Source organism: Podarcis muralis, chromosome 10 (genome assembly GCF_964188315.1).
Source record: "Podarcis muralis chromosome 10, rPodMur119.hap1.1, whole genome shotgun sequence".
NCBI lineage: Eukaryota > Metazoa > Chordata > Lepidosauria > Squamata > Lacertidae > Podarcis > Podarcis muralis.
In genome coordinates, this window is record NC_135664.1 from 73,923,199 (window position 1) to 73,937,492 (window position 14,294).

Sequence of the window (14,294 nt, forward strand, 5' to 3'; positions counted from 1 at the left end):
TCATCGCTCTACCGTATTTGCATTTGAGTTTGCCAAAATTATTCACCATGCCTTGTAATGGAGTCAATTCCTCCTGTGAGTGTGACCCGCCCACCCCCCCATTATGCCCTCCTGCTTAAGTTGTACACAAGGGGGACTCCCTGCCCTTCCGACATGTTGCAGATCAAATAAAAAGCATTTTGAAAAGAGACTGGTGGCCAGCAAGGCCCACAGTGAGAAAGCCTATAGAAAGAAAAGACTCATAAATAAATGCCCCCCCCCCGGCTGCACAGAACGCCAGTCCTGGGCAGAGAACTCGCAGTTGTGCTAAGGGGGGGGGGGGAGCCCGATCTCTGAAGCCCTAGCCCTCAGCCGGACAGGAGCCTTCAAGCAAAACACAAAGTGAGAAAACTCCTCTTTCCTCACAGCCTCAGCCCCTCTTGGCCGAGATAGATACAATAAAATACATAGACACACACAGAGCTGGGAGCCTGTTGTTGCGGGGGGGGGGGGGAGTCCTCTCTCTCTCTCTCTCTCTCTCTCTCTCACACACACACACACACACACACACACACACAGACAGCTGGCCCCCCAGTCTCAGCTCCCCTGGCTGAGCTGGAAACACAAGTCTCAATGCAAAGCACACAAAAATAAAGCCCCCAACAAATGTGCAATTTAACTGCTAGCAAAACACACAGAGCAGCCTCCCCCTTTTGCCTGAGACACACACAGAGCTGACAGGCCACGGCTCCCCTCCATTTCAAGGAAATTGCCCCCCTCCCCGCACATCCTTCCCACACCCCGCCTCCGCAAAGCCCAAATCCCCTCCCCAATATGTTCCTCCTCTTCCTCGCCATCCGGCTCCTGCTTCGGGAAAGTGTGGGGGGGTGAGCCCCCTCCCAAATTGCCTGCTTCTCCCGCAAGTGGCTCTTCTGCGCCGGATTGCTGCTCTGCCCCGCAGCTCTAGGGGCGCGCGCTTTCGGAGAGGGGAGGAGGGGCGGCAGGTAAATCTCCCCCACCCACGTGGATGTTGCCGGAAAGGAAAGGAGAATCGGGAGCGAGGACAAAGAGGTAAAGGGCTCGCGGGGGGAGGCGAGAGAAGGATCCAGAGACCCCCTTGAGCTCCCCAAAGCGCCTGTCGTGCATCTGGATCCCTGCAGGCGTGCTGCGAAGGGGGTTTTCCTTGGACTCTTAAGAAGCCCACCCAGGGGATCCCAACGAAGCCCCCTCGCCCCATTTCCCCGCGCATGCATCCCTGGGGCGCTGTGGGTTCCGCGCGGAAAGAGGTGGGCCATGAAAGGGTTAACGGGCGTGAGGGACGCCTGGATAGTGACCCCCCTGTCCTCCCCTGCTCGTTTTGGGGGGGGGCTCCGTACGGAGAGATGGGGGGCGAGGGGCGACGGGTGAGCCACGCCAAGGGGGGCCTCTGCGTTCAGGGGAGACTCTGGGACAGAGGGAGGGAGTCGAGGAAGGGGGGAGGGGGAGCATCCCTGGGGCAGGGAAGGGCAGCAATGGGGGGGGAGGAGAGAGAGATAGGTAGACCAGTCTTTGGGGAAACGTCTCCATCGTGGCGCCCACGGGAAGAGACCGCCTGGAGAAGACCGCCTTGGCTTCTCCCTCCCACCTAGAATTCGGCCACCCCTTCAAGGCAACCAGAGGGATCACTGGAAAGTGGGGGGGTCGTGTCCCCCCACCCCTTCCTTCCTGCAAGCTCCATCCTCTTCCCACCCCATAAGCCCCTGCCCTGTCCCGACTGCGGTTCTGCCCAGTCCAACCATTGGTCCCCCTGGAGAGGAGAGGAAATCCCGAGAGGAAGGGGGGGGGGCTTCTCAGAAGCATCTCTTTGTTTCCGCAATCCCACCCAGGAAGCAGCCAGAAACCTTTTCCTCTCTCTCAGGCTTCCATCTTTAAGTGTCTTTCCCACTGCCTGGTTCATTGAGGGTGAGGATAATGTACACCTCTCATCAGAAACAGGGGTGCAGAGTCCATGGAATGGCTCTCAGGCTTGATATAGAAGTCAAAAGCATTTCTGTTCCTCTTATTCTTTGTAGGCAGTGTCAGAGTGACTGACAAGCTGGGATACAATCCATCAGCATCCGATGATAGCAATTGCCTGAATCTTCCCAGTCAAAGGACCCATTTTCATGATACGTGTGACTGGAAGCTCTACACACCGGGTGTGCCTGTGCAGGCCAAAGACTGCCAGTATTGGCACAGGTGAGGTGTGTGACCTCCCCAAATTTACAGACTGTATGTGAATGAGAGTTTGTGGGGGGGATTATCGTTTACGGCAACCCTGTGATTTTCTCCACCCATAACATTTTGTGAGCTGATATTGCAGTACGAATTCCAAAATAACTTTAAAAAATCACAAGATGATGATGATGATGATAATAATTATTTATTTATACCTCACCCTCCCCTGCCAAGGCCGTGCTCAGGGGGATGATAAGAATGATTGCAGTATGTATCCCGTTCCCATCTGGTTGGGTTTCCCCAGCCACTCTGGGCAGCTTAAAGACAGTAATACATCAAACATTAAAAACATCCCAATGCAGCTGTCTTCTAAATGTCAGAGAGTTGCCCATTTCCTTGCCCTCTGAGGGGAGGGCATTCCATGGGGCAGGAGGCCCTCTGTCTGGTTCCCAGGAACTTCACTTCTGCCAGCAAGGAAACCAGCAGAAGACCCTCGGAGGCGGACCTCCCTGTCCGGACTGAGCGATGTTGGTGGAGACGCTCCTTCAGGTCTACAGTGCCAAGGCTGTTTATGGCTTAAGGTTGTAGATCTTGCTTCTCCATAACGATCACCAGAGCAAGTTCCATGTATAATTAGCAGAGTAGCAAAAAATGCTCAAAGGCAGCAAAAAAATTAATTCAACTGAGAAATCTATTACAGTGGTACCTCTGGTTGCGAACGGGATCCGTTCCAGAGGCCCATTCGCAACATGCGCAGAACACAAACCACGTCTGCACATGTGCAGGTCACGATTCACGGCTGCGAATGCATGTGACATCATTTTGCACGTCTGCGCATGCGCGAGTGGCAAAACCCGGGACACAAGACGGAAACGCACAACCTGAGGCAAATATAACATGAGGTATGACTGTACTGAAGACAAATAAGCATAACAGGATCCAAAAAATAGCAAAAATGTAACTCACAGTAAAACCCTGACTTAGCATTCCAAAACAGCAGTCAAGTAAGAAACAGACCAGCAGAGTAGAGTAATATCAGAATATGAAGTGGGACCAGGCGAATTTCAATACTGTAATTTATATATAGTTCAATGTCAGAGTAGCCCTGGGACTAGATAACAAGCCTCCAGGTGGACGTGCCCCATCTGCCCTTCACTTTCCTCTTCCGCACGGGCAGAATCTGCCTTCTGGACTGTGGGATTCACGGTTGTTCTCCTCCTCTCCATCCACCAGGACTTGACTTCAGGTGCAGCAGAATTCCCCAGGCCCCCAAGGATTTGAGACCCATCAGCTTCCCTCACCTGGTTTAGCCGGCCGGTTGAAGCCGTTGCTTGAACCCCTGTTGCATGCTGACAGCTTCTGGAAGCCACAGGTGAGAGCTGAGTGCAGGGTGGGCACCAAGGGTGGGAAAATGACCCCAGAAGGTGCAGGACATGTCCCCCAGCCAAGGAACTACTGTTCCCCAACACCCCATGACATCTAGATTCAGGTAGGTAGCCGTGTTGCACACTTCTTCAGATACACTGACACAGATGTCACCAGACCCTTGTATATCGTGGGAGGGTGGGGTGGGATTTTTCTCAGAAGGGTACTCCTGCTACCATCTCCCACTACCCATCACTATATGAAGAAGTGTGCATGCACAAGAAAGCTTATTTCTAGAACAAACTTAGTTGGTCTCTAATGGGCTACTGGACTATTTTTTTACTTTTTTACTTCTTCTGTGTCAGACCAATATGTCTACCTACCATTAAGTACAGTTATCTCCTTGCCTTGAATATCCAGCTTTTCAGTGCCAGATTAGGATAGTCCTCTATCAGAAGACAAGCAAAGGTTCAGGCAGCACATCATCATTATAAAGAACCATTGGGGTGGGTGTTTCCATCTGGGATTCCCATGTGCCAGCTGCTTTCTTTCTGCTTTTCCTGCTCTCTCCATGCAATGTGAGGCATCTAGACAGAGGTCCATCTCCAAGAACAGGAGCTTCCCTGAGCACCCATTCAGCTGACCCCAAGCACCTAGCCTTGTCACTAGTTCTCTGATGTGATGAAAGCTTCTTTCCACGACTCCGGTGCCTTCTTTCCCTCCATTATCTCGTTGCACACCTCCTTTAATGGTTGAATTAAATAGTCTTTCAAAGTCTTATAATACTTGGAGGTTAACCCGTCCGGCCCTGGAGACTTGCCCAATTGCATGTTCTGAATAGCACCTTCAATATCCTGTTCCATTATCTTATGATTCAATATTGTCTTGTTTTCTTGAGATAGTTTTTGTAATCCATTAGTTCTTAAAAATTAATCTATATCAGTCTCTTTCTGCAGCCCCTGAGTATAAAGTTGTTTGAAATATCTCTGGAAGCATTTTCTAATCTCCACAGGATTCTGGATGTTTCTTCCCTCAATCTCAAGGTTGGTTACCGTGTTCAACTTCTGTCTTTTTTTCAACTGCCATGCTAGCAGTTTTCCACATTTATTAGCCGATTCAAAAGTCTTTTGTCTCATTTGTTTGATCTTCCATTCAACTTCCTGATTTATCAATTTCATATATTGTACCTGATATAACTTAATTTCTCTCAGAATCTCCTGTGACTTTGGTTTCGATCTGAATTTTTTCTCTCCTTCTTTTATTTTTTCCAAAATTCTGTCTTTTTTCTCATTTTGAGTTCTCTTTTTTATTGCATTCTGTTGTATCAGAAACCCCCTCATGACCGCTTTACTTGCGTCCCAGATTATTCTTTTTTCCACTGTGGTTTTCAAATTTACTTCAAAGTAATCCTGCAGGTTTTTTTGGGCCTTCTTGACAATATCTTGATCTCTTAATAAGGTGTCATTCATCTTCCATCTGAAGGAACCAGTTGAAGTTAGTCTCATTTCCATCTTTACTGCATTATGGTCGGAGCAAGTTTTTGGGCAGATTTCCACTTTTCTAATCTTAGGTGCCAGTCCTCTAGTTATCCATATTTGGTCAATTCTTGTCCACATCTTTTTGGCTTCAGAGAAGAATGTCCCTTCTCTCCCTAGCGGGTTTTTGGTTCTCCAAATGTCAATCAGATTTGTGACAGAAGGTATAATTTAAAGGTCAGCACCAACAATGTAAATTGTGCTCAGAAATGTACTGGGAGTCAGTGAAGATCCTTTCAGACTGGTGTTATGTTGTCTCAGCTGCTGCTCCCATTCTGTTGTCTAGCTGACACATTCTGGATTAGTTGCAGTTTACCAGTCACCTTCAAAGATAGCCCCATGTATCACATGGCAGTCATCCAAGCGGGAGATCACCAGAGCATGCACCACTCTGGGGAGACAGTCTCCAGGCATGGAGGGTCTCAGCCAGCGTACCAGATGGAGCTGGCAGACAACTGCCCTGGACACAAAATTGACCTGTGCCTCCATGGACAGCTGTGAGTCCTAAATGACCCCCAGGTTGTGCACCTGGTCCTTTTGGGGCACAGTTACCTCCATCAGGTCTAGGGAGTCTTCCACATCTGCCTGCCCTCTTTCCCCCTGGGACAGTATTTCTGTCTTGTCAAGATTCAACCTCAATCTGTTAGCCGCCATCCATCCTCCAACTGCCTCCAGACACTCACACAGGACCTTCACTGGTTCCAATTTAAAAGAGAGGAAGAGCTGGGTATCATCCACATACTGGGGAACACACAGCCCAAACCCGCTGATGATCTCTCCCAGCAAGTTCGTATAGATATTAAAAAGCATGGGGGAGAGGATGGAGCCCTCAGGAACCCCACAAGTGAGAGCCCAGAGGTCTGAACACTCATCCCCCAACACCACTTTCTGGACATGGCCCAGGAGGAAGGAGGGGAACCACTGTACAGCAGTGCCCCCAGCTCCCCTAGAGGGTCCAGAAGGATACCATGGTCAAAGGTCTCCAAAGCTGCTGAGAGATCCAGCAGAACCAGGAAAGAGCTTTCCCCTTGGTCTCTAGCCCATTAGAGATCATCAAGCAGTGCAACCAGGGTTGTTTCAGTCCCACGATGAGGCCTGAATCGCAATCAGAAGGATAATGGTGGCAGAAGCTTTGCTGGTCCTGCCCCTCCAAAAGCTCCAGGCCCAAGACTTTCATTAGCTTTCAAGGGGCCATCGGAGTTGCTGGAAGGAGTTGTCCAGGACACCATCCAACCATCTTAGAGAATCCATTCTGGATTTGTCTAGGTTTCCCCCCATAGCCTTCTCTTCTCCTGAAGATAACTCACAAGGCAGCTTCCGGAAGCCAAAGGTGATAGCTGAGTGCAGGGTGAGGACCAATGGTGGATAAATTACCCCATAAGGTGCATGACATTTCCCCCACCAAAGGTACTACCACTCCCCTAACACCCAATGACATTGTATGATTATGATCTTTAAGACAGAACAAGAATAAATTCATGTCCCCAGAAATAACACAACTTCAGGCCACTAGAGAATGAATACTACATTTTCAAGGTACTACACATTGCACTAACTACAGTTTATCTATTTGCCTTGAATATCCTGCTTTTCAGTGTCATTTTAGGATAGTCCTGCATCAGAAGATGGGCACGACATCAGACAGCACATCATTCTTTAAAGAATCATGCTGCTTTATGGAACATAGATTGAGGATTTGGAAAGTTGCTCTTGAATTACTATCATTTGACATGGCAACTTCATTTCCTAAAAATTGGGAACATGGGTAGGAGTTGAGGGAGTGTAGGAGACGTTGAAATAGGAGAAGGTGCTAATGGAGCTTGATGTGTTCTCTTTCCCTTTGTTCTCTTCCTTGAAACCCAACAGGATTTCCTTTCCTCCCACTCTGAAGAAGGAGATGGAGAAGACAGTCAGAACTCCAGGGAATGGTGCACCTTTCGTTTCATTAGGAATAGAAATTAAAATGTTGAATATTCTTCATTGAATGAGCACACATAGTTCACATCAACTACCTCCAACAGGGGAGATACCATTTAAAGGTATGGAGTGCGGAAAGAGCTTTAGCAATAATGGAAAACTTAGAAGACATCAACAGAATAGGACGGGGGAGAAACCATATAAATGTATGGAGTGTGGAAAGAGCTTCAGTCAGAGTGGACACCTCAATATACATCAACGGATTCACACAGAGGAGAAACCATATAAATGTATGGAGTGTGGCAAAAGCTTTAGTGAAAATGGAAAACTTAGAAGACATCAACGGACTCACACAGGGGAGAAACCATTTACATGTATGGAGTGTGGAAAGTGCTTCAGTCAGAGTGGACACCTCAATATACATCAACAGACTCACACAGGGGAGAAACCATTTAAATGTATGGAGTGTGGAAAGAGCTTCTGTTTAAATGCAAACCTTAGAACACATCAACGGATTCACACAGGGGAGAAACCATATAAATGTATGGAGTGTGGAAAGAGCTTTAGTGATAATGGAAGCCTTAGAACACATCAACAGACTCACACAGGGGAGAAACCATTTAAATGTATGGAATGTGGAAAGAGTTTCAGTCGGAGTGGACACCTCAATATACATCAACAGACACACACAGGAGAGAAACCATTTAAATGTATGCAGTGTGGAAAGAGCTTTAGTGATAATGGAAAACTTAGAACACATCAATGGACTCACACCGGGGAGAAACCATTTAAATGTATGGAGTGTGGAAAGTGCTTCAGTGAGAATGGAAGCCTTAGAAGACATCAACGGACTCACACCGGGGAGAAACCATTTAAATGTATGGAATGTGGAAAGAGTTTCAGTCGGAGTGGACACCTCAATATACATCAACAGACACACACAGGAGAGAAACCATTTAAATGTATGGAGTGTGGAAAGTGCTTCAGTGAGAATGGAAGCCTTAGAAGACATCAACGGACTCACACCGGGGAGAAACCATTTAAATGTATGGAATGTGGAAAGAGTTTCAGTCGGAGTGGACACCTTATAAAACATCAGCAGACACACAGGGGAGAAACCATTTAAATGTATGGAGTGCGGAAAGAGCTTCAGGCAGAATGGACACCTTATAAAACATCAGCAGACACACAGGGGAGAAACTGTTTAAATGTATGGACTGTGGAAGGAGCTTCAGTCAGAGTGGAACCCTTGATTTATGTCAACAAACTCACACAAAAGCCAAACCTTATAAATATAAATATCAGGAAAGTAGATAGTGGTTCAGTCCTAGTGAAAATTCTACATCAACAGACTCACGGACAGGAAGAACTTTAGGAATTGATACCCTTCAAACCATCCACAAACTCAGAGAGGAGAAGCAGTTTAAATGAAAAGATTGCAAAAGTGTTGGTGTCTGGAGTGTGGGACATCTTCCTCTCAGAGTCCACTCTTTTTTTCACAGAAATGAACTCGGCAGGAAATCAGTCATTAACACATGTTGTGTATGTGAAGTTCTGGTATTTATGTGTAAAACTGTATAGTAATGAAATATTGAAGGCAATGTCAAACAATGTGATTATAATCTAAGATGTAATATATCTTTCAATAGAGAAGGGGAGAGGGTGTATCTGGATTACTTGGTGGTCAGTGAGGGCTTGGCGATATATTGTCCAATACTGGTTTCTTGACCACATCGTGATAACCTTTCAAAAACAATTGATATGGCAAGACCCCACAGATCACAGTGTGTGTTTCTGGGATGCTCATTTGTCTGGAAGCAGCCAGCAGAAAGCTTTGCTTTGTGAAGCCCCTGCAGATGCTGAGTTGCTGACTTCCCTCCCAGGCGACAGGAAGCAAAAGATACCCCTCCATTGCCCTGTGTCCTTCCAGCCTCTTTCCTCCCTTGCTCCCTTCTGCCGGTTTGTGTGCCTGACTTAGATATCCTGTGTGCTGTATGATTTTACTGCTGAAACTGGATTTGCTCTCAGGAGCTAAATTTTGTGCCTCACTGGGGACCCAGTGAGAACTGTATGCTTTCAAAGCTCAGTAAACTATTACTGAAGAAGTCCTCCTGCCTCTGTTTGTGTTTTTGAGCTCAGCATGGGAATTGCTTTACACGTGGCCCCTACACCGCTGATACTTAGCTCATGCCCTGGAGTTGCTGTATTCAAGCATGCAAGACGGGTGCATCTGTGTGTGACTGGGTTTTGCACCAAACTCTCTCACCCCCACCACCGCATGATCTCCAAACACTGCTTCTTCACCAGAACTTCTCCCTTCCTCCTACGCGTTCTGAAGAAAACTTGAAATACTGTAATTTAATGGGAGATTTCCCCCAAGTTTTATTGCAAGAGGGGGAAGGAGGGGCTGCAGGTACCAGGGAAGTCTCCTGGGGGCCCCATCTTCCCTCACGAACCCCATGGGGCAATCCCAGAGTTCCTGCTTATTCTGGGATTTGGGGAAGATAGTCCTTTTCCATAGTCCCAGAAGTTCTTATTCTTCCTGCCAGAGGACCAGTGTGCATATTATTATCGTACTGAATTTACTGTTGTTGCTGCTTCTGCTGTCATGGACTGGCTGGGTGAAAAGGGGGGGGAGGCACCAGCTGGGGGACCCCCAAGGGAAGAAGGCTCGGAGTCCGGGTGTTGTAGGCCCCCAAAGTCTATCAAAACTCCTAGGTCTGGCCAATTAAAGGCTGATATGGGAGCTGTTGGGGGCCAGGTCGGTTCTTTCATTTTCTCCTCTCCTCTGGAAAAGTGCTCTTTCTTTTGGGGTTTGATTACTTCTGCCTCCTCCAGAGCCCACTGCACCATCAGTTCAGGACCGCTACCCAGGAGTCTGCATATGCAAACTGCTCTGAACATCCAGGGTGTTTTGTCATGCTTCTAAAGACCTGGTTGGTTAGGTCCAGGTCCTACGAGCCGGGGGGGGGGGGCTGTCCGCAGGGAGTTCTCACTTGTTTGGGGTTCATCGCTCCACCGTATTTGCATTTGAGTTTGCCAAAATTATTCACCATGCCTTGTAATGGAGTCCATTCCTCCTGTGAGTGTGACATCCCACCCATTATGCCCTCCTACTTAAGTTGTACACAAGGGGGACTCCCTGCCCTTCCGACATGTTGCAGATCAAATAAAAGGCGGGGGAAAGCCTTTTGAAAAGAGACTGGTGGCCAGCAAGGCCCACAGTGAGAAAGCCTATAGAAAGAAAAGACTCATAAATAAATGCCCCCCCCGGCTGCACAGAACGCCAGTCCTGGGCAGAGAACTCGCAGTTGTGCCAAGGGGGGGGGGGAGAGCCTGATCTCTGCAGCCCCAGCCCTCAGCTGGAGAGGAGCCTTCAAGCAAAACACAAAGTGAGAAAACTTTCCGCTCTTTCCTTACAGCTTTAGCCCCTCTTGGCCATGCTAGAGACAATACGTAGACATGTGGAAGCCTGCTGCAGCCTGCTTGAGGCACCCACAGCTGGCCGAGACACACAGAGCCACAGCCCATGGCTCCCTCGGTTCAGGCACCCACAGCTGGGTGGGCTCAAAGAAAGCCTCAATTTATCTGAGTCACACCACCAAATGTTATGCAGTGGTTCCTTGGTTTGCAACTGCTTTGAATTACAACCATTTTGGATTACAACCACGTCAAACACCGAAGTCCGTGTCCCTTTTTTTGGATTACAACCCATTTTTTGGGGGGGGAAGGCCCCATTGGCGAAAGCACGCCTTGGGTTATAACCTGTTTTGGTTTACAACCAGACCTCTGGAATGGATTACAGTGGTACCTCGGGTTACATACGCTTCAGGTTGCATACACTTCAGGTTACAGACTCTGCTAACCCAGAAATAGTACCTTGGGTTAAGAACTTTGCTTCAGGGCGAGAACAGAAATCGTGCAGTGTGGCAGCAGCAGGAGGCGCCATTAGCTAAAGTGGTGCTTCAGGTTAAGAACAGTTTCAGATTAAGAACGGACCTCTGGAACGAATTAAGTACTTAACTCAAGGTACCACTGTATGGTTATAAACCAAGGTACCACTGTATACCCCCCAAAGGCTATAAAAACTCCTAGGTCTGGCCAATAAACTCAGGAGCCAGGAGGAGATAAGAGTCCAACGATTTTATCACAGGCAGTCAATATTGGGAATGGGAAAGGACTTTTCAACATGTTAAAGAAAATTATGAGTTGAGAGACTACTCAACAGCCCAGCTCGCCAGGGTACAAGTCCCCCATGGGTCCATGCGGTCAGTAAACGAAGGAAATTCCACCAAGCAATTTGGAGCAAAGAGCAGTCAGTAGACTAAGATCCATTATTGTTGTGCAACTGGTTCAAACAGCAGTGAGGGAACTCTGACCCTGGGGCGACATTGACTTTTAAAACTTTTCCACCAAATCCCAGGATACATTTCGCACAGCATCATCAATACATCATTGCTACATCACTAAAACGTCAGAAAGGGGAGGGTTACACAAGATTAGCATAGGCAGATATGTCAGGGCAACACCCAAGTATAAGATTCGCACAGGCAAACATGTCTCAAGTGCCCACCACCCAAAAGTACAACAGAAGTTCCTTTGCATGTCTGCAGCTTGAGACAAGTCTGGTAATGAGATTTGGCTTCCCTTGGCTAACAGTGAGCCCAGCAATTGTCACCTCTGGGCATTTCCTGGGGTAGGAGGTGTGTCTACACATCTTCACCCTTGGGGAGGGAGTGTTGGATTCTGTGTGTTGCCACTGTGCCGTGCTCTTGGAGTCACAAGACTCTGTTTTGCATTCCAGAGACATTCCAGACTGTTGGAAGTCTCACGGAAGACAGGAGACGGATGTGATGTTATTGTTTCCTGTTCCTTTGTTTTTCAGTTGCTCTCTGCTTTCACAGAGAGAGCGTGTATATTTCGTTTCTGTCTGCGTAGTTAGAAATAAAACTCTTTAGCAATGTAGCTAATAAACGTCTCGTCCTTCCCTGCGTGCTGGATACTCTGCTGAATGGGGAGTGTGCTTGGAGCCTCATCAAAGGCTCAGGTCATTAATCATCATCGGAGGAGCTCGGTTGAACCCATGTCTGACAGGTGGCAGGAAAAAGAGTCCTTCTTCCAAGGGCAAAATAGCATTGGAATGGAGGAAACTGGCAAAGGAGTTGATTTTATATGATTTTTTAAAGCTTGGTATCTTCCCTGAGCTGGCAAGCCAAAAGGATACATTCAGGCATAATATTTGTAACATTTAACAACTTTAAGGATGTGCCCCGCCCCATCTTGTAATCTCTGTAACAAATACCTTCCTGAGATTTTTTCTTTTGGGGGGTGGGTGGGTGTCACACTTCAGCTTCATTCAGAAGAAAACATTCAGAAGAAAACATTGCTAAAGGAGGGGAAATATAAAATGCACATTGAAAACAGCATAATCAGCAAGAGAATAAAATATTGTCATAATCCTAGAACACAGACTATATCTTGCTTTTCACCACTTCTGGGTCTTAAAGCAGCTTCCGGGTTCCTCTCGCCTCAGAATTTAACTCCCTGTGTCCTCTTATATGTCACTCCCCTCCTTCTACAGCACAAAATTGTCACATTTAAGAAATGTAGCAAATGGTATATGCAGAAGATAACGATAAACTCACAGTCTCATTCTTAAATGTCATGCAGCCTTAATAATAATAATAATAATAATAATAATAATAATAATAATAATAATAATTTATTTATACCCTGCCCATCTGGCTGAGTCTCCCCAGCCACTCTGGGTGGCTCCCAATCAAGTGTTAAAAACAGTGCAGCATTAAATATTAAAAACTTCCCTAAACAGGGCTGCCTTCAGATGTCTTTTAAAGATAGGATAGCTGCTTATTTCCTTCACATCTGAAGGGAGGGCGTTCCACAGGGCGGGTGCCACTACCGAGAAGGCCCTCTGTCTGGTTTCCTGTAAGCTTACTTCTTGCAATGAGGGAACTGCCTGAAGGCCCTCAGTGCTGGACCTCAGTGTCTGGGTTGGATGATGGGGGTGGAGGCGCTCCTTCAGGGATACAGGACCGAGGCTGTTTAGGGCTTTCAAGGTCAGCACCAACACTATGAACTGTGCTCAGAAACGTACTGGGAGCCAATGCAGATCTCTCAGGACCGGTGTTATGTGGTCCCAGCGGCCACTCCCAGTCCCCAGTCTAGCTGCCACATTCTGGATTAATTGCAGTTTCCAGGTCACCTTCAAAGGTAGCCCCACGTAGAGCGCATTGCAGTAGTCCAAGCGGGAGATAACTAGAGCATGCACCACTCTGGCCAGACAGTCCGTGGTCAGGGAGGGTCTCAGCCTGTGTACCAGATGGAGCTGGTAGACAGCCACCCTGGACACAGAATTAACCTGTGCTTTCATGGACAGCTGTGAGTCCAGAATGACTCCCAGGCTGCACACCTGGTCCTTCAGGGGCACAGTTACCCCATTCAGGACCAGGGAGTCCACACCTACCCGCCTCCTGTCCCCCAAGAACAGTACTTCTGTCTTGCCAGGATTCAACCTCAATCTGTTGGCTGCCATCCATCCTCCAACAGCCTCCAGGCACTCACACAGGACCTTCACTGCCTTCATAGGTTCTGATTTAAAAGAGAGGTAGAGCTGGGTATCATCCACATGATACGGAAGGGGGGGCATGTCTTCCTTCACCCTTCCGCTGGTCACCAGAGGGTCTGGGGCGATGACCTCAAGGGCACCCAGCCCCACATGGACCCCTCAGCCCCCACACCGTTACACAAGCACCACACTCTACCCCAAGCCCATAAATAAAGTGCCTTTTCCCTTTCCTACACCGATCCACTATTACGGGCGAAATAAGCCCAAATTCTTATGCCTCTTTCCTGCTCTATCTCTACTGTGGGTTGACCGTACGAAGCTGTATTCCCTATTCCTTTCAATGGCTGCGTTCTACCCAATCAGAACCATGCATTCACTTTGCAGAGCTAACTCAGCGAGCTCCTGCACGCCTCATTTAACCTCTTGACAAGCTGCTGACGGCTCCCCGCTGGGAGAACAATGGAACTGAAACTTGTGAACTCATAAAAGTGTCAAATCTTGCTACAATGTATCTATTTTGTTTTCGACTTCAATTACCAATATAAAATGGACTAAAAAGGACTAAAAATCTTTAGAAACTCGTATAAAATCAACCACAACTCCGATTTCCTTGCTTTTGGTGCCGATCGGCTCAGTCTCTTCAGGACTCCTTGTCACCTCCCCTGCCTCCATGATCCCTCGAGCGAGGTGTCACGTACTCAGGAAGACCCTAATCC

The 14,294-nt window shown here is 47.7% G+C and overlaps 2 protein-coding genes across 2 annotated transcripts in view; both read left to right on the plus strand.

Annotated features, from left to right (window-relative positions):
- The window catches only part of LOC144329036 (uncharacterized), a 40,613-nt gene that overhangs the window by 17,728 nt on the left and 8,591 nt on the right, over window positions 1-14,294 (plus strand). Inside the window, 2 exon segments of the mRNA XM_077935478.1 lie at window positions 7,728-8,062; window positions 11,009-11,021. Of these exon segments, the coding sequence (XP_077791604.1) occupies window positions 7,728-8,062; window positions 11,009-11,021 (348 nt within the window).
- LOC114605972 (uncharacterized) overlaps window positions 1-14,294 on the plus strand; it is a 64,995-nt gene that overhangs the window by 17,718 nt on the left and 32,983 nt on the right. The window contains exon 3 of the mRNA XM_077935446.1: window positions 2,031-2,196. The gene's annotated coding sequence lies outside the window, so the exon portion shown is untranslated. The remainder of the gene's footprint in view (window positions 1-2,030; window positions 2,197-14,294) is intronic.